The 26,152-nt window shown below is 47.1% G+C and overlaps 1 protein-coding gene across 5 annotated transcripts; it reads right to left on the bottom strand.

Annotated features, from left to right (window-relative positions):
• Positions 1-1,020: 1,020 nt before the first annotated feature.
• On the bottom strand, positions 1,021-26,019 carry HIPK1 (homeodomain interacting protein kinase 1). 5 transcript variants are annotated; one of them, XM_071450370.1, is made up of 16 exons: positions 25,776-26,019; positions 23,744-24,821; positions 18,520-18,643; positions 16,426-16,545; positions 15,603-15,689; positions 14,585-14,769; positions 14,135-14,297; positions 13,563-13,785; positions 12,611-12,732; positions 10,934-11,068; positions 8,314-8,456; positions 7,978-8,160; positions 7,274-7,489; positions 6,775-7,013; positions 6,368-6,513; positions 1,021-5,259 (listed from the first exon to the last, which is right to left on the bottom strand). In XM_071450370.1, the coding sequence occupies exons 2-16, from the start codon at positions 24,817-24,819 to the stop codon at positions 5,038-5,040; spliced, it is 3,384 nt and encodes a 1,127-aa protein (XP_071306471.1). In that variant the 5' UTR covers positions 24,820-24,821; positions 25,776-26,019; the 3' UTR covers positions 1,021-5,037. The 5 variants fall into 5 exon arrangements, with proteins under 5 accessions (XP_071306471.1, XP_071306468.1, XP_071306467.1 ...); XM_071450367.1 differs by having other exon boundaries at positions 1,021-5,523; positions 8,314-8,453; positions 25,776-26,018; XM_071450366.1 differs by having other exon boundaries at positions 1,021-5,523; positions 25,776-26,017.
• Between the last annotated feature and the right edge of the window lie 133 nt (positions 26,020-26,152).

The following is a 26,152-nucleotide window of genomic DNA, read 5'->3' as shown; positions in this document are numbered from 1 at the left end:
TCCTGTGTGACATCAGCCAGTGCAGTGGGTTTGTCCTCTGGGGACAGGGACAGTGCCAGTGCAATACCAGCACCACGGCTACCGGCCCCAAGCCTACACATATTTAATTTTCTGTAAAATATTAAAACACCGTGTCCCAGATTGCAGGGCAAGATGTATTCTATTTGCCATGTTTGGCAGCTGTCTTCTGGTCAGTGGGCAGTTTTCCTTATCTCTTCCACACTCAGTCCTCCCTTCTGGGAGACATCTGCTGATAACAGCTATTGAATGTCACTGCATGACTGGTAAGAGCTACAGCATCCCATTGGGAGGAGCCAAGCATTTCTGCTAGAATATAATCTGAGGCTCTGGGCACAGCAAGACAGGCTTTATTTTCCCACTGGATTCCCAGAGGAAACAGCTGCCTCTTCCACTGGATCTTCAGAGGAAAATCCACCCTTCTACAGCATCCCTGATCCAACAGAGCCACACATGGCACTGCAGGAGGGCTGCAGCCAGGGCTGCCCGGCCACGATGGATGGATGGATGGATGGATGGATGGATGGATGGATGGATGGATGGATGGATGGATGGATGATGGATGGATGGATGGATGGATGGATGATGGATGGACGGATGGATGGATGATGGATGGATGGATGGATGGATGGATGGATGGATGGATGGACGGACAGATGGACACTGCAGCTCCATGCCCTGGATGCAGCTGAGCTGGGCGGTTCTGTGGGCACTGGCTGTGGGCTCCAGGGCTGCGGGCAGGGATGATCTGAGCAGGGTCTGATTGGGGCCACAGAACTGCAGCAGAGCAAGTGTGCCACCTAGTGCCACTGCATCCCAAATCTGCATTCACATCCCAAATCCGCATCCCACACCCATACCCACACCCATACCCTGGATCTGCATCCCAAATCTGCATCCCCCACCCATACCCTAAATCTGCATCCCACACCTTCGACACCTCATTCTGGATACCCCCAACCCCTCTCCCACCCCCCTTAACAGACCAAGTGACCAGATGAATAGAGTACAGAAAATTAACCCTTTTTATTGATGCATTGCAATTGTTCTACATTTTTACCATATTATGTAGAAAATACTTAAAATACAAGCTACTTTGTAAAACCAAAGACAAACATTGAATCCAAAGATAAACTATGTTTTCACAATGGACCCTTCTCCCATATAGTTAGTATTAAATTTTTAAATATCTATTTCTTTTGTTAAAATGATTTTTACATACCCCCTAAGTACATCAGCAATACAAACATAGATCAGTAATTGTCAGAAACTACCTGTATCTAGCGGCTTGTAAAAAGGAAGAGCACAACCATAAAAGAAAGTTAAATTTTACACAGTAACTAGCATATCAAATACATTTAATAAAGTAGGAATTCCATTGCAATATCAAGGATTCAAGCAGAAATACTAACATTACATATAATGTACTGCTACATGTAGTGAGATAGATATAGTTCAAGCTGAATCTGAAATCACACATTATATAAAGTTTAGCAACAAACAACCATGTGGACATGCGGCACCATTCAGAAGTTTAAATAAAATTAAAAAAAAGAAAGCAGGGCTGTGCCAATCCTGTCATTTAGAAGCAATTTAGTTTCATGTACTAAAAGAAATTGCTGAGTCAGAGGTAAATTACTGCATCCCATCAATTAGGTGCTAAGCAGGAAAGCCTCAGGAGTTGCCTCTGCAGGGGCTATCACAGCTGCAAATACAGGTCAGGTAAGAGAAAACTGATTGAACAGCTCAAGAATCACAGACAAACCCAGCTGGGACCACTAGCTGGCTATCAAATATTCCAAAGGTGAATCCCAAACTAGGTGTGAAGAAAATTAAAGGATGCCAATTCCTATCCAGAGATAGCAGACTTCTCTCCAAAAATGTGTAGCAGGCTCTGACAATGAGGAGAGTCAATTCTTGAACCCAATTTGAGGCTGGATATGCAAGGGAAGAAGGGATGTATCTCCTTAGAGCAGAACACAATACACCTAAATTGGGCATCATATACTGGGGCCCTGCTGGGATGGGGTTTGCTGTGTATCACAGAGGAATTTTGGGGTATTATTTGACAGCTTGTTCCAAATGGAGCACGTTTGATTTTACCTACATCATTTCCGTCTCATCCTCCCTGTTCCAAGACTTCTGGAAACTCAGGCAGTGGAGGAGATGACACCGTGCTTAGGGAATACATTTGATTGGGATTAATTCTGTTCCAAGGTCCTCTAAATGGACATTACAAGCTGCTGTTTCTAAGGGAAAGTGGGCAAGTTCTCAAAATTATTAGCAGATTTTGCTAGAGGTCTTTTTTTCTTTTTCCTGTTAGTGAAGTGTTTTCCATGAAGTCCTATTTGTGAAACGGGGAGTTGGAGCTTGGTTTGCCTTTTGGTGGAAAGGCACAACTCTGTACCCAAGAGGTATCTCAAGGCAAGTACTGAACACAAGCAATGTCAAAAAAAGCAACAAAGTGCCTACAGCAACAAACAGCATCGTTTGCAGCAACGATGTGGCACAGCAAGGTTGGTTCTCTACAAACACACTGAACATCAACGGGGGCTAACGCTACCGCCCAGCTCCACAGCCCTCCAGCCCTCCCTGGTCCCTCCACCTCAGGCCAGTCCAGGCTTCCTTCTAGCAGGAACGTGGGCTTGCAGAAATGGTTTGGGCATTTCTCGCCACAGCCAGGTCAGGACTGGCCTCCTTCCCACTGGGACGGAACATAAACTGGGGTTCAAGGTTACCAAACCTCTTATTGCTGCAGTTACGCGACCGCTCAAACCAGTTTATATCATCCTTTTGGACAAGATACTCTATGTGTTAGATGAGAAATAATTCCTGGTACAAGGGACCCAAGGAAACAAAGTGTAGTCCAAAACCTGCACTGATTATCCAAAGTGAGTATTTCCTCTGAACACTAACTAGGGCTACAGCTGACAGACCTTCCCAACAACTCCACATTAGCAGTAGCTATAAAACTTTTTAATGGTATTATGTGCTTTACAGCAGGCTCTCTTTGGTATAAATATTCTATCACCAAGCTAGCAATATTTTACACGACACATCTGCTATTCCTGTGGGGGAAGGTAACGCTACACTAAACCTAATAAAAGTGATTGCACGTTATTTAATCACTTCTGCAATATTAGACTAAACATTCCAATGCATTCCCAGCACTACCTTATCCGAAATGCACTGACAGACACTAACAGTACATGTGCCATTTCAAGGGAAAGCTTCGAGGGGACGTCGCTTCACTGGGAACAAGAACGGAGCTGGGATGAGAGCGGTGACAGGGAGAGGGCTCTGCACCATCCTGCTGCTCTGGCTGGGGGAGCTGGGTGGGTGAATTGCTTCAACTCGACGGGGGCTTGCTGGTCCCTCGTAAGGCAAGCTCACTGTAAACTCTAGTCACACTACATCATCATTTAAGGCACTACAATAAGGGGACACACCAAACAACTCTTCATCACACATACCTGTGCAAAACAAATCCAAGGTATCCTTTCCTCTCGTGAAGCTCTACTCCTCTCTCAGTGCTACAGTGATGAGCTCTAACCATTGCATTATATCACATACATTCCAACATGAATCAATTCATTTTGGTTTAAATACAAAGGATACAACACTTCCATCCCCAGGAACGTTTAAGAATTAGACAAACACTAAGTACAGAGTTCAAGTATAATCACTACACATTTTGATTACAAAGACAGAACATTTGGGGTTAGCAGGAAGTTTTGCTTGTTATATTTTTCTAATCAATATGTACATATTTCATTTTCTGTAAAATATTAAAACACCACCAATACAAAACTTCTAAAATAGTTTTAAATTCAGTAATAAACTTTAAAATCTGGATTTTTTTTTCCTTTTTTCTTTTTCTTTCTCTTTTTTTGTCTTGTTTTTTTCTTTTTTTTTTTCCTTGCAATTCCTACATGCACGTACTGTTTACAAGTCTTATTAAGAGCGCTTTAGAGTAGCTGCTGACATATCCAGGAGGATACGCTCACAGGAGTATAAAAAGCTGTACACATCAATACAGTGATGTTTCATTGTATTTCAAATTTATCTCCCTCCTAAATGAATCACGTGAGGCAAAAACATTAAGAAAAACAGAACAAAGCAAAGCCCTGTGCTTCTGTGAAGGAATCCAGCTCCATTATAGGGCCAGCATCTAATAAGCTGCAGAAACCAAATTTTAGAGCAATGCTGCATTATTCACTCTCAACTGGAGACAACAACACCACTCTGACAGAGCTACTGAGCTCTGTCACACAGTGAGATCCTGAATACAGTTTGAACCACTTAGAAGAATTCTGCAACAAACACAACAAAAATTCAGCTGGGTTATGGAGAATTTTCGAGAAAACAAAGCAGACTCCAGGGTTTACAGGACTCCTGAATGTATCGTGTTGCTGGCATAAGGCAGCTGCCTCTACCAGTCCTTAAACAAAGCAGAGGAGTAAACAAAATACCTTTGACAGAAACATATATGGAGATGTAATGGCTTTTCAGAACCAGCAATTTGTTAAAGACAAAGTGAATTACAGAACAGATGTCGAAATGTTAAATCTGATTTTAAAACTGCCCCAGCAACATAATGAGATAAACATGCACATTTTTAGTGGCAACGTGGATTTGTGCAAGCTGCTAAAATAGAATCTGCAAATCTTTTTGTTTAAGTTACACAAGTTAAAAAAGACATCAGGATCTGTCTTCTGAGACACTGATTTGACACCCCTTTTGATTAGCACAACAGAACAATTTTAAATAAACGTGACCATGAATTTTTTAAAAGCATCTATAAAAAGTAAGTAAAATTTTAAAAACTTAATTAGTGACCCTCGTACTGGTAACAAAGCATGCTGCTCAGTTAGTGACTGAACTCACCAGAGACATTTGGGAACAACATACAACCAGATCAGGGAGAAACACGAACCAGGCAGTCACTCCCAGGCAAAGGTTCACCTGAAATCCTCTCCAGCCTCTCAGGCCCCTCGCAGGACAGCGCTTCACTGGCAACTACAAGTAGGAGTACTGGTTGATCTTGGTGGGGCTCAGCGGGTATCCAGTGTAAATAGCAGATCCTCTGGAAGCACCAATATAGGACTGGGGAGCGAACTGGTGTTGGTACTGGGCGGGGGGGACGTTGGCAGAGGTCAGCAGGCTGGGCCCCACGCTGACAGGGACCTGGTGCACCAGGGTGCTGGGGTGGGCAGCGTAGGTGGCGTGGCGCGACGAGCCCTGCGGGGAGAACAGGTGGGCGATGGACGTGGTGGAGCCCAGCGTGGCAGCAGTGCTGGGGGCATAAGTGTACATGTGGGGCTGGCTGGACAGGTGGGCACTGGCCGTGGCTGCTGCCAGGTGGGGATGCACTGGGCTGCTGTGCTGGAACGTGTAGGGAGCCTGAGAAATCGTTGACGTGAGGGGGGCCACGTAAGCTTGCTGCCGGCGTGGGACAGCATTGCCGTTTCTCTCCTGGGAGGCCAGCACTGTGGTTTGCTGGTTCTGCAAGGGGAGGGAGTAAATGAGGTTAGTGGTCATGCTCAGGTGAGCAAGGGGCAGCCAGAGCCCCCAATGGACACCTCCATCCCCCCTGACACAGCTGCAGATCCTCCCTCCTCGTGATGCCCTCCCGCAGATCTGAGAATGTGACTGCACTTCCATGGGGACAGCGGTGACACCTTTCCTCTGCAATGGGGCAAACTGCCACAGCTGGGTAAGTGAGGGAGGTCCTAGATCTGACCCAGAACTCCTCATGCATCTACTCCTCTGCACCTTGGGAGGGTGGAAGCAGGGCTGCCCTGTTTTAGCACCAGAAAACCTGTCTGGTGCCCATGGCAGAAGTGAACTGCAGGGGTAACAACATTCTCTCTCCTCTGAGAGGGGCTGCAGTGTGACCCAGAGATCAAAAGTCCTGACACAAAAAAAGTGAAACCAATCTTTGAATTGAACCATTCAAAGATGTCGGGTGTCAATTGTTAGTTTGAAAGAGAAAGTTCAGTCTTAATCTACTGGTTGGAACTCTGTGAGGTCTAGAGAAAGGTAAAGAACTAAAGAATTTCCTCATACTGTGCCTTCAAAGTTACTCTAATTCAACAGCTGGACCTTGGTGTCACCCTCCTGAGTGGCAAGAAGGACCTGCTGTAACTCAGGTGTGACAAGGAGCACAAAGAGAGACTATGGAGACAACTACACTTGTCCTACCCTGCACCACCCCAGGACAGAACCAGCTCCCAAGAACTAGCGCTTGCAACTACTGATCCTCTTGCAAGCCAGCCTTCCTCCCTGCCTCAGAGGTTCCTGAAGCAGCTGTGAACCAGCCCCAGGCAGCAGGGACAGGTGGGCTCACCTGGCTGAGGTTGAGGGGCTGCACGCCGTTGGTGACCACGCGGTGGGAGCGGTAGCCCGTGGGTGTGATGCAGCATCCTGACGACTGCCCGCTCACTGAGGCCACTGGCTTGCTCTTACTGCTGCTGCTGCTGCTGCTCAGGATGCCTGCAAGATGCCACAGGCTCAGTCCACTCCTCCCCTTCCCACAGCTCTAGGCACCAAACTGACTCTGTCACAGAGACTTTGCTTTAATTACGATTTCAAATGTGACTAAGAAACCATCAGGAATGGTTACAGATCTTCCTAAATGCAGCCAAATGTAAATGAAAGGTAAATCTATCAATGACTATGAAAACAGACCAAGGCAAGTCCAAACTGTGAGGATGAATGTGTGACAGGGACAGGAGAGCACCCTGAGATACCCACCTGAAGCCTGGGTGGCTACGATGCAGTCATTGAGCTGCATTTTCAGGGGTGGGACGATGATGGTGCGGGAGCTGGAGCTGTCAGCAGCAGCTCTGCTGGGCAGCTCCAGGGCCCCCCCAGTGCTCCTGAGCGAGGACAGGGGGTCTGGGGCATAGGGGCTGCTCAGGGACGAGTCTGAGTCAGGGGAGTCGTTGACGGTGACGTAGCTGATGACGTTGGATCTCTGCTTCATACCCAAACTGCAGGGGGAAAAAGACAAAATACAAATGGGAAATGTTCTAGCTTTGCCCACCAGATTACAGATCTCCCTCTGGGATTTCACACCCTCCCTCCTTGTCCATTAAAACTCTGATTAACAGCAGGCACAACAACACAGAGATGTGATGGGGAATATTCTGTCTCATGCAGCTCTTCTGAGCCTGCCCGGGGCTCACACCCCGTGCTCCCCCCTCTCCCTGCTGCATGAGCTGAGCCCAGCAGAGCCCAATGACCAGCCCACCTGGCAGGTTTGTATTTGCTGTCCTCCTCCTCGTCAGTGTCGCTGCGGATGGTGATGACGCTGACAGGGGGGCTGGGAGTGTCGGGGATGACGATGGGCTGGTGCTGCTCCTGCACGGGGACCAGCACGTTGGAGGAGGACGAGGTGGAGCGCAGGGGGCTGCTCCCAATCAGAGAGTACACTTGGGTGGGCACAGGCTCCAGAGACGAGCTGGGCCTGCAGGGAAAGCACAGCAGGGTTCAGCTCCAGCTCAGACAAACAGCATTAGGAACATACAAGCGTGAACATGAACAGAACCTCAGTGCACACACTCAAAGAGCCAAGTGCCACAGACACGGCCAGAGAAGGCACTCAGGGATGCTCTGAATGGGACTGAACCACCTGAACACTGCCAGAAACTGCCACCCCTCATCCAACACTTCTGTCACTTGCACTGCTATGGCACCAACACCCCAGGAGTGTAAAACCAGCAAAGCACTTGGTCAACCATGTCCTTGCACTCACTGAAATTAATATCATTTAAATCGGTGACGACAGCACAAAGGCTTTTTCCAAGACATCTTTAAATGCAATTGTAGCATAATAAAGTTACACCTTCAATGCCTCTATGATCAGGAGATGCTTTTTTCATACCAAAAAGGCAACCTCCACAAACAAACTCGTGGCATTTCTAGGACTGGGAAAGGAAGCAATGGAATCCTTACTTGGCTGTGCTCGGTGCTGGCTGCTTGTTCTTCTTTGCTGGCACATTGCTGCTCTGCTGCTGCCTCACAACATGAGCAACCCCAACGTTCAGAGGCTGTGCTGTGGCCAATGTCACGTGGTTGGTCAGCAGAGATGGCTGTTGCATGAGAGTGCTGTACTGATTTCCATGGGAATGTGCATTCCTGGAGCAGAGAAGAAACAAGAGACGCAAATCCCATGACTCCACTGCAGGAACCAGGAGCTGCAGCGAGCCCCTGAGGGGAAGGGAGACACTGTGGGCTCTGTGATGGATGTGTTCCCACTTGGCAGGGAGCTGGAGCTCCTGCAGTCCCTACCTCCAGTCAGCCAGCTGCTGGCTGCTGCCGATGGTCTCTGGGATCACAGCCGCAGGCTGGACAGAGTTGTGCAAAGCAACCCCTGGGAGCTGCTGCCAGGTGGAAGGGAGCAGGATCTGCTGGGTTCCCCCCGGCCAGGCCTGCTGCAAAACAACAAACACAGACACGAGGATCACTAGGCTTCAGTTCCTGCAGGGGCAGGCAGAGATCTGTCCAAGCAATTAATGCACCAGGGTGGATTGTTAGCTTGCAGAGATACAGCTCATCCTTGCATGTTTTCCCAAGGACAAGAAAATCAGAGACATGAGCTTCCCCAACATTTTGCTGATCTCTTTTATCACTGCTGTCACCTGGAGAAAAAAGTGTTTATACTGTGCTGCACATGCAGCCAGGCATTGCACTGCCAGGTGCAGCAGCAGTGCTTGGGACTCTGGGTGAATGTAAACTCACACCACTGTTCTGCTGAAAGGTCCCAAAATATGAAACCAATTTGGTCCTTTCTGCTTTTCTGCCTTGCAGGGCTCACATTGAGAGAGCTGACATGGTGTCATTATTGTGGAAATTCACCCACCTCAGCTGAAGCATTTAAGAAAAGCCACATTGAGAGATAATTTGGTTACATGAAGGCAGGTTCAATTCATTAATATTATCGCTGTTCCAAATAAATTTGACAGCATAATATTTCCATGATTTTGATAATATATGGCTTTCTCTCCTGCAGCTTAAACTGCAAAATCTGTTGTTTCAAATTCAGTATTTCTGCAAGTAACAGATCCACTTAGTACAAATAAATACCAGTTCCGAACAAGAAGCCTTCAAAGCAGAGAGCTGCTAAAACCTCTGCCAACATAAGCAGAATAATAATAATAATAACAATAACATTGAAAAAATAAAAAATAAAAAGAGAAATATGTTAAAAGTCACACCATGCGTCTTTCCAAAAGCCAACACCTGCACAAGACAAAGCAGAGAGTTTAATACAGCAAGATATAAATTCCCAATGAGAGGCAGAAATCGGGCCTTCCAAGCGACGAACTGTTTTGACAGAGGAAGGACAAAAATATGCAAAGCTTAGCAAATGGCTAATGCAAACTCAGGGGAAGCAGCAAGGGAGAAGTGTTGGAAGCACTAAAGGTGAGCAAATTCACGCCAAAGGCTCCCAGAATCCAAACAGAACTAGTCAAGTCCTCCAGAGAAACTCAGAATGCAGGCTCGGAGTCTGGAGACAGCCGGCTCTGATCTCCACTGCTGTACAGGGGAGCTGGACCTCAAGTCCACTGCACACACACAGCAGAACAGAATTTGCCTGTTGAATCAAAGCCCAAATACACTTTGGAAAACATCACTAACAACTCACTTGGGTCCCAAGCTCTGCTATAGTCACCCCTTGCTGTTTTTGGAGCCCAGATTGCAGCCTTTCAGCAATCAAAATTCAACAGGAGGAAAGAAGAAGCACCCCTGGGTCTGTTTAGCTCAGAGCTGTGACCAGGAGAACCCCACTCTCCTGCCTTCCCATCCCCAGAACCAGGGAGCAGCTCACTTGGTTCACAAGAACTCAAATGAGTGGGTTTAAATTTCAGGACAGGTATGACTCGAGCAAATTCCACTTCAGCAGAGGTCTCCCTCTCGGAAGAAAATGACATTCAAACTACCACTTCAAAGCCACAAGAAACAACATGGTTCACACAATGGAATGTGCTTTGAAAGACATGTGAGGATACCAGCACTTCAGTGCACTGCAATGTTTTCATAAGCTTCACTGATCTGATTCTGGAGTTTTACAATGACTTCTTTGTGGCACTTGCAAAGTTGTTCTGATGCAGGTGCCAGAATACAGAAGAGGACAATTTTGCAAACGTACATTTCTTAAAGGTGTGTTCATTCCTTTCCCCCATCCTTTTTTGAAAATTGTTCCAAATGACCTAAAAGCTAGCTATTGCCATTTTGGATACTAGAGCTCACCTTTAATTTCAACCAAGAAATACATATCAACTGAAAGTATCTGTGAGGAACAGAATCTTTATCTGGATGAAGCAAGCTACGTGCGATTGGCTATAAATAACAAAAGGCCAGAAAATTATTGTCAGTGTTCAACAGAGGTTAAGAGAAATCAACTGCTAGAGCAATACATTAAAGGATTTGCTGTCATTAGGGATTTTAGCCTGTGCTTAATGATCTGAAACATTTCTCCATACAAAGCAGCTTTACACGTGTTGCAAACAATATATGGAGCTAACTTGCCAAGTAGGTCAAATTCTGGCCATCCAGGTACCTGTAGCAGAGTCAAGCTAAAGACTGATTCCTTTGTATTCCACAATCAAAAGGCAAAGATAGGAGAGTAAGTGAAGAACAAGAATGATTACAACTCTTCTAGGGTCTAGTTTAGAAGAGCTTTCAATACTAGGCTAGCAAAGGTAATAGTCAATGGATCTGGATTCTTTACAGAGCCACACTAAACGTCAGAGTCAGACAGTGCTTCAGCAATGTTGGGGAGGAAAACAACAAGACATTAAGATGTAGCAAGAACACAGCCACAAGATGGCACATGCTTCCATGCCCTCTGCAAGTCTAAGTTAAAACAAAAACTCAGTTAGTGAACACAATCAAGGGAGGCAATTACCAGTACTGCAGCCGTCTGTTCGACCAGCGCCGGCCGGCCGGCTGCGCAGTTCAGGGTAAAGGGCACCGCATACTGCGGCGTGATGGTGGCTACTTGAGGATGAAGAGTTGCTACCATTAGTGGTGTACAGCTTCCCTGAAATGTAGATCAGGCAGTGAGTGAAACACATGAGCTGAGGCAGGTCAGTGCAGGTCAGTGCGCTGGGCAGGGCCGGGAGGGAAGGGACGCACCGACACCGACACCAGCACCAACACCCAGAGCCTGCACTGCTCCACAGGCACCTGCAGGGCCCCAGGAGAGCACGAGGAACTGGGAATCTCCAGTCCAGGGACACAGTTCAAAAGGCAAAACAGGTTGGGGAAAAATTTGGGGACAGGACCTCTCCGATGACACAGTTCAAAAGTCCAAATGAGCTGGGGAAAAATTTGGGGAGGGGATGTCTCTCTGATGACACATTTCAAAAGTCAAAGTGAGCTCAGCTACTGGCACTTTACTGGGTCCCAGAGGGCAAGTGACAGCCATGCTGCACTAGCCATGGCACAGTGCACCCTGGGCAGCTCCCTGCACTTGCTGTCAGACCTTCAAATCCACACACAGAACTCTTGAGAAAAGGTAAACTATGGGATTTCATGGAAGGCACAGCAGGTCTTTGGTGTCATGAAAGAGCAAAGTTATCCATGATGAAACCACCCAGACATGTATTAGTCCATCAAATGTCTAATTTAAATTAGATTCTTGGTGTACAATTTGCACTCTTGGATTCAGGTGGGCCTTCAAGTGGGTTCTGCTTTTTGGATACTGTGGCCTGTATCATTAATGCTAAAGAAACCAGCAATCACAGAATGCCACCTAAACATTTGGACTGAACAAACTAAAAATTACTCCTCTACAAGGTCTGCAAGTGCAATATGCTGCCTGAAGAGTAAAACTAACAGAGTACTTGTTAATGCCAGCAGAAACTAAAACTATGCAAATAAATAAAAATGCACTTAATTATAAAGGCAACTACAAATTTTCAATGAATAAAACTTTTGAATCATCAGGCACTTATTGTACAATAAAGGATTACTTTTTGGAAATTAAAATGGGTTTAATTTATGACACATTACTAATATTTAAAACAGCATTTTTAGAAAGATTTGTGAATTTTGGTATTGTATGTTGCTTAAGCTGCAAACTGCAGAAATAGATATGTCATTGCTACACATTAATTCACACTAAGAATGTAACTAGCTGAGAAGGATTCAGAAATAATTTTGTTGATTTAAAGATGAAATTTTAGCATGAGTAATCTGTGTTGTCACCTCTGTTTACCGGGATCTCACTTCTCACAGCAATGATTTCTCCTGCCACGTTTTTAAAGTGTAGGCAAAAATGACCAGCACTGCCTTACAGGCAGTGTCCATGCCTGAAAAACACAGCCTGTTTTTAGCAGCTGAAAACCACATATTGATTCCCATTATTAAATCAAACTCCTAAAACCAGGGAGGCACATGACATAAAATAGTTCAGACTTTAAATATTCCAGAAAAACAAAACAAACAAGAAAATACTGTCTTAGAAGTGACCTGCATTTAACATTTCAGTGTGTCCTGAGAACCCCCTGCACTCAGGCAGGTTCTCCTGGATGGTGGAATTGCAGCTGAGCCTATGAGGGGTTTGGGGTGGTTTTTTTACCTGTGTGAGAACTCCAGACTGGATCTGCAGTGGCTGTGCTGCAGGTGCTTGTGGCACAATTGGGACAGCATTTTCCATCCTGACTGGGAACCCAGAATGCTTTGTAGTTGCCTGAAGTCCAGCTGTGGAGGACAAGACACATCACTAAGCTGTAGCACTATTCTTTCATTTGTTTCCACAAATCAAATTCTTACTAAATAAGGGCAGGGGATAGGGTGGGATTAAAGGATAGAAAGGCTTTGACAAAATCCCAGTAAAACACCAGCTGAACATCAACTTCTGCACCCTGGGATCTCACAGGGCCATGATGGACAGCTCAGCTCTGTGGAGTCTGGTTTGCAGAAACAGTGACACAAACTCCCAATTCCAACCTGCTTCAGACAAGTTTGAAGTTCAAGCCTTACACCATCAGTTCCCATGTCACAAATAACCTTCCAGACTAAGACAACCCAGGAGTCAGCATAACTACAGAACCCTGAGGATGAACAGAGGCATGAACAGAGCTGCCTGTGCTGAGCTCACTGACCCACAACCTGTGACAATCTGCTGGTGGCAAAAACCTGCATCAGGGCTGTCAACTGAGGCCCAAACACCAGATGTTTACTGTTGAGATAACAAACAAGCAAGACACACTGATTTTCAGGCAGGTCTGGCTCCTCTGTTCCCTGCTTTCTGTGGAATGCTGCTGTGTTCAGTTTGGGGGGAAAAACTGGTTGAGCAACCAGCTGGAGCCTGCAAGCCAGGCAGGCAAGGTCCTGTCACCTGTTCCAGCACGACCTGGAAGGGAATCAAGCTGCCTGCACACGTCTGACCTGGTTCTGCACCTCCATCTGATGCAAGAGCCCCGTGTGACACCCACAGAGAGCTCTGCTCTAGTCAGGCTTTTCTCAGTTTAGTGCAAATCACAACTCTTCCTGCCCTAACAGCATCACACCAAGGGTTCTTGGCTTACTTTGAAAAGCAGGGGGACAAACAATGAAGGTCTGCTGGAAGGGGTCAGTCTGTGTGCAGATCTGGGTGGTTCCAGGCTGCAGGGAAACACTCTGCTGAGCCACTCCTGCCACTGGGGCTGCAGAGGAGGGGTACAGGGCAGACTGGTAGTTGAGCAGGGAGACGTCTGAGTTGGCCAGGGAAAGAGTAGCAGCAGCAGTGGAATTGGAAGCCAACACACTGGCCTAGAAAAACAAACAAAAAATCACTTATCTCCTGTAATTTTATCTTTGTTATAAAACAACAGGAACCATCAACATAAAACTAGGAGGAAAGCACCTGGAAAATGTTTGAGGTAGAAAGCTTTAGACAACACAGAACAAAAGACATTAATTGCACCCAATTAACTTATGTCGCTGAAGTGAGAAATTTTCAACACATGAAGTAAAGAGGCTCCTTGGTCTGAGTTTTGGAAATTAAGACTTTGAGACAGGACTATGAATTTTGGAGAGTGGTTTAAATTTTGGCCTGAAGGCACCAAATCAGCCTACTCCTTGTCTTTGATTAGGATAAAACAGGTGAAAGATGCCATACCTGGTTGTGTACTGTGTTGAGCTGGTTGTTAAAGCTCATTGTCAGGTTTGTGCTTGTGTTAGGAGCAATGTGAGTGGTGAAAGGGCTCTTGATCTGGTTCACTGTATCATACATGTTCACTCTTCTCTTGCAGATCTCCATGTTCTGAAAGCAAGATTTCACACTGGAACAGAATGACAGAAGGAAGGCATTAGATTTGTAAAAGCAGGACACAGATGTGACAGATTCCCAACTTTATGCACGTGCTTTAGGTTTAGGTTCTTTTAAACCAACAAAGAATGTCCTAAAACATGAAAAGGAAGCTTATGAACATTCCATTCCTTACACATGCCATGGCTATTTTCAGATCAGCCAGGAACTGCAGAAAATAGCCCTGACAGAGAGCTGGGAAGTGCTGCTCTGTGATTCCAGCAAATCCTGGAACAAAACAGCCCATCCAAGGGAGCTTACTGGTTACTGTGGGGGAAGTCCAGCAGATGTGCCATTGTAACAAACGAATGGTTCAAAGTCTTCAGTGGAGTAATTCTCTTATCTGCATCAATTGTCAACATTTTCTTCAACAAATCAATGTATTCCCTTCGGTCAGCCTTCTCTGCCAACATGTCGGTCCCTTCTAAGTCTGTAGACATATTCACCTGGAAAATCACATGGGAGCAGTTCACACAAGCATCACATTAACTGCTGCTAACAGTTCAATAATGTCACATCACACAGAAATAGTTCTCAGGCATTTCTGTCTCTTAGCCAGACCAATTTCAGGCATTACAGTGCTAACACTGCCTTTCCCTTGCTCGTTCTAGGAGAGAAAGTCCAACTTGCACATGGAATTCTCTTCTCAACAGGGAGTTGGGTCTATTCAAAGGGACCAAGCAGGCTTCATTCTCCACTCACTGCCAAAATGCCCTCATGGTTTGGGGGAATCTAAGGGAATATAAGGGGCTGGCAAGACAGAATGATTCCACCTTCTCTGCACAGATGTAACCTGATGGTAACAGCTACAAAAGCAACAGAAAATTGATATTTAAGATTTAAGACCTCATGATATTTAAACCACTCGGATATTCCTTCATTTTACCTCTAAAAAGAGAATGAAAATAAGAATGATCTGTAGTTCTTGTCGCTATTTCCAAAGTCTCAGAAGAGGTTTAATCCTACAAACACATTTGAAGGGGCTCACTCTCCTACTGCTCTACTATACTGGGAACAGGCTGGGCACACTCCTGCTAACACACTGAGGCAACACAAAACATTTCAAACAGGTTTATAATTAACATTTTGACCGGTTTTAATCCACTGATTTCTGATGCAAATTGGCACCACTGTAAACTTCCATCAGTGCTCTGAACTGGCAGTGGAAGAGGTGCTCGGGCACAGGAGCCTCATTTTTAGAGATCCCCCAAAAAATGAAAGTTACTTAATTATATGTGGAAAATTAATGAGTTATCTGTGTCCCAAGATCCCCACACACCTGCGCCATATCATCCAAACAGTTGAATATATATTTCCGAGCTTCTTTTGATTTTATTCCTGTTTCCAACTCATGTTCTTCTGGGGTCTACAAAAGAAAACATTAGTATAAACTGAGATACTGTGTGTTGATAAGGAAAAAGCAGCAAGAAACTGCTGAGGCGGATGATCAATTGCTGCTTTCAGACACACCACACACCAGCAGGTCAAACCAAAGAGCCCTGGGATCCCATTCCCTCAGCTGGAAAGATCATTCACTGCAAAGCTGAATTAACAACAGCATGACTTCATTTCAAGGCTGCCTTGGGTAGTGCATTAGCCAGAAGAACTGAAGGTTTCTGATTTAGAAAGAGGCCATAAATATTTTAAATCCCTCTTCTACAAAGAAGAAAGGCAAATTTCCCTTCTTTTTGCTGCTCAGAGGCAAATCAGGCCTAAATCCCATTCTTTCCTGTCCTCTGCCAACCCAAAACCAGATTCCTGATAAACTAACAAACCCACCACAAAATACTCCATATTTTACTGGCTGGATTGTCAGGAGATGACAACAAGATGACACACTTCCCTGGGAATGAGCAGCCCATAATAAGCAGCCATTATCTCAGTGAGGAACACCCACCCTTGGCTGGTGCTATCATCACTGCTGCTTTTGTCAGAGCAGCACCAGGAGCTCTGCACAGCTCCTGAAACCTCAGACCCCCCCCAGCCACGCTCCAAAGCCAATCCTCACTCACAGCGTTTGCACAGCACGCAAAACTGGGTGGGAATTCCTATCAAATCCTCAGTGAACAAAAGAGAATTGGGGATGGGAGAGACAGACAAACCTTGAGCCTCCACAGTGGGTATCCCAAATTTGGATCTCTGTTAAAAAACCTGCTTGTTTTCGTTCCTGCACTGAGAAGATACTCCGCTGGAAGGCCTTGAGTTTGTGAAATGTAACGAATCTGGGAAAGAAAATCACAAAAGTGAGGACTCCCACCATACAGAATTCACAGCTAATGGGGTAATTAACAGCCAGGTTTGTTCACAGCTAATAGGAAATTACCTGTAAAGAAAGACTGCCCAGATATGCAAAACTGCAAAATTAAAGGGACCAACTCGAGTATTTATAAAGCCACTTTTGCAACCACGCAAAAATTTCAGGTTTTAAATGCATCTTTCTTATTTTATGGAAATATTTTTGCTAATGTATATGCAAGCAGACTGTAGGCTTTTAAGACATTAAAGAGTGTAAGAAATAGACATTTTGAGGAAAAAATACCACAGAATTTATCATGTATGTATAAATAATTAAAGGCATGATTATCCAAGCAACATTGCTGTGCCTGCCTACGCAATATGCTAGGCACACAATTTCAGAATAACATCGTGGCAAAGCTCTCACTGACCAAGAAACCAAGACCAAATATCCTCAAACACATTTACTGTAGTTATTTTTACATGTTAAAAATGGCTCAGAATTTTGAAAGATGCACCTGAATCCTTGTGGTGGTATTGATAAGACACTGGTAAAGGGATAACGATTAAAAAGCTATGCTCAAAAGGAAAGAAAATAGCAAATGTATCAAAAACTCCACAGCGTTAAGGTAACTATGCCTTGATCAAACCATCAATTACAGACCATTTACAGCTCTTTAGCATTTCTTATTTGCCAAACTCCTGCTAGGGCACTGTGCCAAAGCAGGGCACTGTCACAGCTTGTGATCACAAGAATTTATGGGCTCACTTTTCAATTAAGCCAAGGTGGATCCAAGTGTCTGCATGTGAATATTTCTTTTATCTATGTGATAGCTCAGGTAGCAGTTCTATTTTTACAGGACAAACTTTTGCTTCAGAGCCAAAGGGTGTTTAAAAAAAAAAAGCTGTAAATCCCAGCCCAGCCCATGAACTCATTCCTGGAGAGGTCTTCTCACAAGTTCCACCTCAACTTTCACTTGCTGCTGCAGAATCTCAAAAAAAAAATGAAAGCCAAGTCATCTTCAGTCTTCAAGGGAAATTCAGACATCAAAATGAGCCCCATGAAGTCACACCTCACAGAGGGCTGCAAAATCCTGTCATTAAGCAATGGAAAAAGCAGCTCCTCCCCAGCCACCTACACCAGCAGATAAGGTTCTCAGAAATTACACAAAACTCAGTGCACAAGGAAACCACCAGGCCCTACCCCAGCTACTTTCTAGCTCATTGTGCTCATTAAGGTACCACTGTGTTTCCTCTGGAAATTTACAGTGCTGGGAAGACACAAGTGAGACACTTAGTAAGTTTTCATGTATTTTATCACATAAGGAAAACCATACCAAGCACTGCAACAAGATCCCACCGTAAAAACCCCAGTGGAAAAGCTACTCTGAAAAAAAACCCCTCTCATAGACTTTTTGTCCTTTTATAGGCACTGACTAGGCCAGGTAATAATGCCAAGTATCCACAGAAAGGACTAATTAGTTCAAGATGCCTCTCAGAGTCTTGCCCTTGGATTCCAAAGACAGCTTGAGGCTCACACTTTGCATAAAAACTGAGGGTTGCTGTAGGTATTAAGAGGGCAGGAATGATAGGCTTGCTCTGTCCCCACATGGAAAAAGTGCCCTCATGGTGCAATTACAGAGAGTGTTTCACACCAGGACACACACACCTCGCTTCTGCTTTGGCAGGAAGGGGTTCAACAGCTCCTGGGTTTGGAAACCAGGGGTTAACTGCAAATTGGCCCCTTTTTCTGGACAGGATACACTCAGCTCAAGTGAAAACACACAGAACTCTGTGCTCCCTGCCCAGAGACAATGGGAATATCACAGAGAGAAAATGAGCTCAGACAGCAGCAATGTGCACTGATGAAAGCTGCTGGAGGACATGGGGGTTTCAGGAGAGTCTGAACACAGAAAAATCAAGGTTTAATGTGAAGATCCCACATCCCCCAGTGCTCTCACCTGGTCGTACTCAGATGCTCCTGGATACAGAGGCCAGCCCAGAAAGAGCTCAGCTATGACACAGCCCAGTGACCACATGTCAATGGCTTCACAGAACGGCAAACCCAGGATGATCTCGGGAGCTCTGGGAAGGGAAAAGGAAAGAAAAAATCTTTTACTGAAAGCTGAATTTCTCCCCTGTAAACCACTCTGAGTAAAGCCCCTCCATGCACAAGAAAATCTGTGTGAATATAAATTATTCACTTTAAAGTTGTTTCCTTGGGTGGCCTGATGGATCCCAACCTTTTTTTCACTTAGGTGGATTCTTTTATTACCACAGTGGCCCCCCAAATCCTAGGAGGCCTTTATATCACAGTTGCATAAAGTTACTCCTTGAGTAATCAGTTTAATTACACCTGACAGCGTGTGAGGTGTCCCTGAGACAGCACACAGCATCACAGAATTATGGAGAGACCTTCAGGATCATCTAGCCCAGCCTATCCTACCAGAATTGGGAAGAAAAACTCTGGCCAACAGAGACTTTTCTAGGAGAAGGTCCTGAGACCCCGGGTAAGCATCTACAGGGGGCTGCCTGATTCATGTGGGGAAGAAGAGCACCTGCAGAGCCAGGAAAAGGAGCCCCTCAGAGAGCAGCTGGGTTTCCATCAGCAGGTTTTCATGCAGGGTTTGCTCAGAGAGTTTCGAGTCTAAAATGGATGCAGAGAGCCCAGCTGGAGGTTGTGTTTCAGGTTTCTGTGCACTCAACCACACCTAATGCAAAATGTACCTGTCTGGCCCAGCCTTTACGGGGAGGTGATAAAAAAAACCTCACACTCCAAGCAGGGTTTGCTCCTCTAACAGGTTGGAATTTCAGGGAGATTTCTGTCTGGAGCTGACTCATAACACAGAAGGATGTTTTAGTGTAGCTCTTCACCTACACAGAGTTCTGAAACAAACTGAGGCTGTTCCGGCAGGAGAAATTCTGGTCCCACATTTGCATAGAGCACAAAACCCCAGGTGCTGCAAACCCCAGGTGAGCTGCTGTGGGAATTTACCCTGGAAAGTACAGGAAATACAAAAGCCTTGACCTTCATCGTGAATAACTAACACAAGAGCAAAGGAAGACAGAAAAGCCCTAAACTCCAGGCTATCCATTTCCTGGTCATGCCCCAGGGCTTGTGTGGCATTCCTGGTGTTTCACTATGGATGCTTCAGTTGTTAAAAAAGGCTCTGAAACCAGCTCTGATCCCTCTACAGAATTCTAAAAACCAGGGCTTGCATAATGTACAGGTGTCAGTAAAATTGACACTCACCCTGCTCAACTCCTGAGCCTCCCAGCTGCTCATCCATGGCAAGAGTGACTCCCCAGTTAATCACCCTTTGTGCAGTGCTGACACAGAGACACCTTCTGTTTCAGGTGTCTACACAACAGAGACACTCAGCCCAGCTGCTCAGGGCACCTGAGAAAGCACAGGATCAGGAAAGGCCAGGCTGGATGGAGCTTGGAGCAGCCTGGGATAGTGGAAGGTGTCCCTGCCCATGGCAGGGGTGGGATGAGATTTAAGCTCCCTTCCAACTCCAACCAGTCTGGGATTCTATAAAAAAGATAACCTCACTGTTGCTGTGAGGTCACATTTATTCTTTATTACCCAGATTTTATTATGTCTGAGCCCCCAAAACCAGAGCCATGACACACCTTCAGTAATCAGAATAATAGATTGTTCAAGCTAAGGCATGATGACACTCTCCACTCAACACTGATCTGTTTCTACCTTTTTGTTTGGCTGCTCCTGGCAGTTGTTGACTTTGGAAAGGTTTCTCACATGTGAAAATATAAATGATTGTGCAAGTATGAGCAGTAGCTGATATTTGAATGCTGACTCTCCTGCCAACATTTATATTTTAAGGAAATATGCTAGAATGGATACAGCTTTCTACAGGCTAAGTAAGAGGTGCAAACCAGAGGATTCTCTTTCTTCACCAGTAGGAAAAGTACAATTCATACATTTACACAGGAGCCCCCCTTGCCATTACTTTATGAGACACCATCAGCAAACTGTAGTGCCCCTCTTGATTATCCTGATGTAGGAATATCCAGCTCAGAAAGGACCCAGACCTGTCATATAAAGCATGCTGCACTTGGACTGGCAAACAAACTAAACTGCAGATGGCTTGTGGAATATACAGAGCATGCTAATCCTTCTCTAGTGTGCTAAAAACTCCCCACCAGTTCCAAAGGAAATAGAGACTGGTGGCAGTTTGTTGGTCTTTCACTCCAGGATGGAACAGACTCACATATTCCTAAATCTCAATACCATGATGATAGCAAGTCTTGTATTTTAATCCCTGCAACTAAATAAATGAACTTCTCATGAGCCACCTGATTTCACTCTGACTGCAGGACAGGGCTGGGAAATCAGAATTTCTCTCATCTCCTCTTACATCACTACAATTAGCAGCCTTATGAGATGTGAGCTGAACCAGGACAGCAGGCAGAGGTCACTTCCATAGCTGCTCTGCCAGAGATTAAAGTGATTTTACCATCTTAAGCTCTTTGAAATAAAACCAACAACACTCTTTGCACAGATGCTTGCTAAGCACTGCCTCCCAAAGCTGACAAACACACTCAGGCACTCTCAGAAGAGAAAGGGCACACAGCAGCCCCAGAAAACTGCAAGCCTGACTCCCTCCCAGCATTTCCAAACACTCCATGCTTACACCTGTGCTTAGGGATGGTGGGAACACAGAGCCTGTGCAAGTGCAGCAATGCAGGGAGCAGCAGGGCCAGCTCAGAGCTGGATTAGCAGAGTTAGACTTGGCAGAGGCACTGCTGCTCCCCAGGCCAGCATGGCTGGGACAGAAGTAGGTCATGGAGCCCAAAGCAGAGGTGAGAAATGGATACTCCTGCACCCTGCAGCTCCCCCAGTGCTCAGGGCCACCTTCTCATGGCCCAAATTGTCCAGTCCCACAGTCTGTGCTCCACACTGGCCTGCAGGCAGCACCAGGAGGCAGGGAGCTGAGTAAAACTGCCAGGATGGCTGCACTCACATTTAACACAGGACATGAGTAAACCTCACTCTGTGCAGCAGGGAGATCAGTACTGCAGGGATTTTTTATTTCTGCATGCTGTTTCCTTCCATTGTTCGTCCTCCACAAGAACAAAAGCAACCTGAGGATGGTACTCTCATTTTCAGGTGAGGAATTACTGCAAAAACATCCTAGAACTGCCCCAGGAATCGTTCACTGCAGAGAGCTGATCTACTCCTACTCCATGATGGGCTTCAGAGCCAAAGAATTCTTCATGGGCACTTCTACTGAGTCTTTGAAGTGTGAGCAGTAGAACTGCCCCTCCTGAGTGGGGTCAGGCAGCAGCAGTTTCTGTGGAAAAGGGATCTTTCCACAGCAGAGGTTACCCAAGTGACAGGGATTGAAAGCTAAAAGGTGAGCACAGAGAAGTTTCTTTTTAACGGCTGACAGAGAACCATAGGAAGAATTGGTCTGTGCTCTTTCATTAAACACAGCATTGAAAAAAATTCCAACTAGGAACTCATCTGAACACTAATTTAATGTGAATATGGGTAAAGCAATCCAGTTCTCCCACAACAAGCTGGTTTCTGCACCATCTCTGTAAATTCCTAGATTATGGATTTTAGTAATCATCACCATTTGACTAATTACACATCACTAAATACTAGATTTCCACATCACAGCATTCTTCACTCCAGCCAAGCAGACAGTCCAACGCCACCTAATCCCAGGTTATTTGCCTTTCTGGCAGAGTCAGTCACCCCAGGGAGCTGGAAGGGGCTGGAGTCCAGAGCCCCACACACAGATGGAGCAGGAATTTCCCTCCCTGCAGCCCCTGGAAGATTCTTATCACCCCTCACTGCTTTTCCTCAGCTAAATCTGTTTTCTGAGATACCAGAAAATGGAGAGCACCATGGGCCTCCCCAAACTGCTTTGCTGAGACATGTGGCAAGTCAGATAGAGCAGAATCTTGACCACTGGTCACCTCTTTCCATGCAATAACAACAAAACTGATGATGCATTTTAGAGAGTGGGTGTTTTTACAGAGTTGGGGGCACAGGGGACAACTGGATTACAAAATAAAACCATACCAATCAATAGTTTGGAATTGGAAAGATTGGTGCCAACAAGCTGAGCAAAGATCATGAGCAATGGATTAAGTCTGTATCACATGAAAGGAATGTCATGGAAAGCTGGTACTGGGTGTTGGAGTTAAAAAGAAAAACAACACAAAAACAAAGGGAGCAAGCACACAGGGAGCGTGAGGGATGAACAGAGCAAACCTACAATAAGCCAGGCTTTAAAACTGAAGTGAGCAGCCAGGGAAGACATCAAACAGGGCAGAGACACAGGGTGGGGCGCAGTGTCTCAGTCCTGTCTGGTCCCAGCTGGAAGGACTAGATACTAGTTCTGAGTTTTGCGTCCAGTGAGCTCACATTCCACCAAAGCAACCCTGACAACACAGCAGACTCTGCACGGCCCTTTGAAGCCAGAAGTTCTTGCTGCATCCATTTATTGAAGTCTGCTGCTACTTAAATTCAAATACAGACTTAACAGAGCCAAGCTGGAGGAATAATTGAAAGAAACAGCCCAGCTTGCTTTACGCACAGTCTCTGAGTTTTAACGTTTCTGGCCATAATTTAGTTTTAATTCTTGGGCAGGAGTAGGGCAGAAGACATCTCCACATATTGCTAAGGGAAGCTGAGATCTTTCTCATCACTGCTGTAAGGGAGCTGCAGGTCTCATGAAAGCATGACTTAGCCAGGGTTGACACAGGAAGTCATGTGCTCCTGAAGGGGGCTCAGACAAAGATGAAGAATCAGAAGAAACAAAAGCGAATAGAAATTGGCATCCCTTTGACTTCTCTCCCTTCTAAATGTCCAAGGTTAATGGACTAGTTTCAGATCATAGCAGACAACCTCAAATGCACTTCTCAGTTTGCCACTTCATAGTGTCACAAGCCAGTGGACAGGATAAAATCACTCAGTGCACTGATCCGGGGGGGAAAGGAAGGTGCTGGGCTGCAGATTAGGCGACCCTAAGGCAGACATTCTATTTATTTACATCCAACTTTCAGAAGAAATCTCCAGGAAACATGCAGAGCTGATGATTTCCTGCTGCCCCTCAGCTGGGGTTAGACAGGGAAGCTCAGTGTCTGCAGAAGGAGCCCCCAGCAGGATCAGCCTGACCTGGCTCAGGGAGCAAGGGCAGTGCTTACCTGTAATAGCGTGACTGCAGGTACGTGGAGCACACGGCCTTGGACACGTGGCTGGCTGACCCAAAGTCTATCACCTTCACTCTGTAGGGCTGGCGTGCAGGATCCACCAACATGATGTTCTCTGGCTTCAAATCAGCGTGGATCAGACCCAAGCTCTTCAGCTTCATCAAGGCAGTTGCCACTTGCTGCAGGATGGGCCGGATGTACTTCAAGGGCAACGGACTGAACTTGTTTTGCTTTAAGAAATCGTATAAGTTCTGTTCCAGCATCTCAAAGACAAGGCATGTATGATTCTTGTGTTGAAAGCACTCGTAGGAGCGGACGAAGTTGTACTCATCAGCATTCTCACTGCTCAGGCGAGACAGGATGCTCACCTCGATCTGGCCCTGCCGGGCGTACGAAGGGTGGTTCTTCAGGATTTTGATGGCTACAATCTCCTTCGTGCTACGTTTCCAACATTTCGCCACCTGCCCGAACGTCCCTCGTCCCAGGAATTCCAAGACCTCATAGCTGTTGGTCATAGAGCACAGGATCTCATGCTGGACCAGCTGATAATCTCCCTCCCCACTGGAGCTGCTGCTTTTCGTGGTGACCGTGGTGGTCGTGGCCGCAGCTCCCACCGCAGGTCTGTTTTGCAGCATGAGAGGTGGATGTTCCTCAATGATCTGCACACTACCGTTGCTGTCAACCTCTTCACTTTTCCTTTTTAATCCACATTTTTGGTATGGTTCCAGCAAAGAAACGTTGCTCCTGTGGGTGATGGTCTGGCTGCTCTGGAAGGATGCTGTGGCGCTGCTGCCGGTGCTGTCGGCCGCGGTGACCACGATGTGCTCGACGGAGGGAGCGGGGAGAAGGAGGTTCTGGTCGTAGGCAGGGATGCTGAAATTGGCTACCTGATGAGAGGAGCTGGCTTGCCCTTGAGCTGCTGGGAGGTTTTTGCTGTGGGTATAATACTTGTCACTACTGCTCTGTCCTGAAACATCCCAGACAGACGGCTCCACTTTCAGTTTCTTGGCACTGCAGAAGGCACTCGAGGATACTGACGGAGGGGAGAACACCTGCAGCTGTGAGGCCATACCTGGAAAGGAAGAGGAGAACTCGTAAGGGGCAGCAGGTTGGGATGGACAAGATCCTCCATCTCACAAAACCCAGAATGACAAAAATCCGGTGTTTTTCTGAGCACCATGTGGTGCCCACCACTGAGGAAGGGAACCTCTGTAAGTGCTGCCCTAAGGGCATCACCGAGCCAGGCTGTGCAGATTACTGCATCTGAGAAGCACACGGCTCTTTATCCAGCTCGCTAAAGGAGTCCCAGGACACGAGAGGAATCACAGAGTCAATTCGGTTGGAAAGACCTCTGAGATCATCGAGTCCAACCTGGTGACAAAATACCACCCTGTCACCCAGACCAGAGCGCTCAGTGCCACGTCCAGTTGCTCAAACACCTACAGGGACGGTGACTCCACCAGCTCCCTGGGCAGCCCGTTCCAGTGTCTAACGAGTGGAGAAATTCCTCCTATTGTCCAACCTAAACCTCCCCTGGCGCAGCTCAACACTCCGTGCTCTTGTCCTGCCGTTCGTTACCCGGGAGAGGAGCCCGACCCCCACCTGGCTACACCCTCCTTTCAGGGAGTTGCAGAGAGCGATAAGGTCACTCCCGAGCCGCGTTTTCTCCAGGCTAAAAAAACCCCAGCACTGGGAGAAAACAATACAGAGGATGGGGGGAGCGCAGGAAGTGGGAAGACCCTGCGAGAATTCCGATCCCGTGCCCAGGCCTGTTTCCTAGGCGCTGTAAAAACAGACTCGGTGGGAAACCCAACCGCGGCAGGCCCAGCCTCCCCCCGGGGCAGCGCCCGGAAGGCCGGAGCGGAGCCCGCCGGGAGCGGAGCCCGCCGGGCCGGGCCGTTACCGGGGCTCGGGCCCGGCCCCGCCGCCGCCGCCCCGGCCCTCCCCGGCCCGGCGCAGCCCCAGCGCGGGGGAAGGGGCGGGCCCGGGCCTGCCCGCCCCGCCGAGCCCCGCCGCCCGCACTCACCGCCGGTGGGGGGTTCTCAGCCGCGGGCCGGACCTGCCTGGGGGACACGCGGGGGTGCGGAGCCCCGCAGCGGGCTCATCATAGCCCCGCCACGGCCGCCGGCCCGGCCCGCTCGGCCCGCGCTCGCCGGGGGGAGCCCCCAGGCCGCTCCGCCGCCGCCGCCAGGCTCCGCCGCGCCCTCACGGCCCGGCCGGGCTCCCCCCGCCCCGTCCCGCCGCCGCCCCGGGCCCGAGCGCCCCCGGCCCCGCCGCGCTCCCGCCGCCGCTCCGGGCCCCGAGCGCCCGCACAGGCCGAGCCAGCCGAGCCCCGAGCGGGCGAGCGCGCACGTGACCGCGGGGCGGGGCGGCCGCAGGAAGCGCCGGGGCCGGGCCGGGACC

The sequence above is a fragment of the Agelaius tricolor genome, unplaced genomic scaffold (genome assembly GCF_023055355.1).
Source record: "Agelaius tricolor isolate 1412-34295 unplaced genomic scaffold, bAgeTri1.0.p SCAF_30, whole genome shotgun sequence".
In the NCBI taxonomy this organism is placed as follows: Eukaryota; Metazoa; Chordata; class Aves; order Passeriformes; family Icteridae; genus Agelaius; species Agelaius tricolor.
The sequence above is the reverse complement of the archived record's forward strand: the minus strand, read 5'-3'. Positions and strand labels throughout refer to the sequence as shown.

Coding starts and splice junctions, on each gene's coding strand:
- HIPK1 (XM_071450366.1), bottom strand. CDS start 24,819: ATGGCCTCACAGCTGCAGGTGTTCTCCCCTCCGTCAGTATCCTCGAGT. Junction 14,298..14,584: donor GACTTCCCCCACAGTAACCA/GTAAGCTCCCTT, acceptor ATTCTGTTCCAG/TGTGAAATCTTGCTTTCAGA. Junction 13,786..14,134: donor TCAACACAGTACACAACCAG/GTATGGCATCTT, acceptor TTGTTTTTCTAG/GCCAGTGTGTTGGCTTCCAA.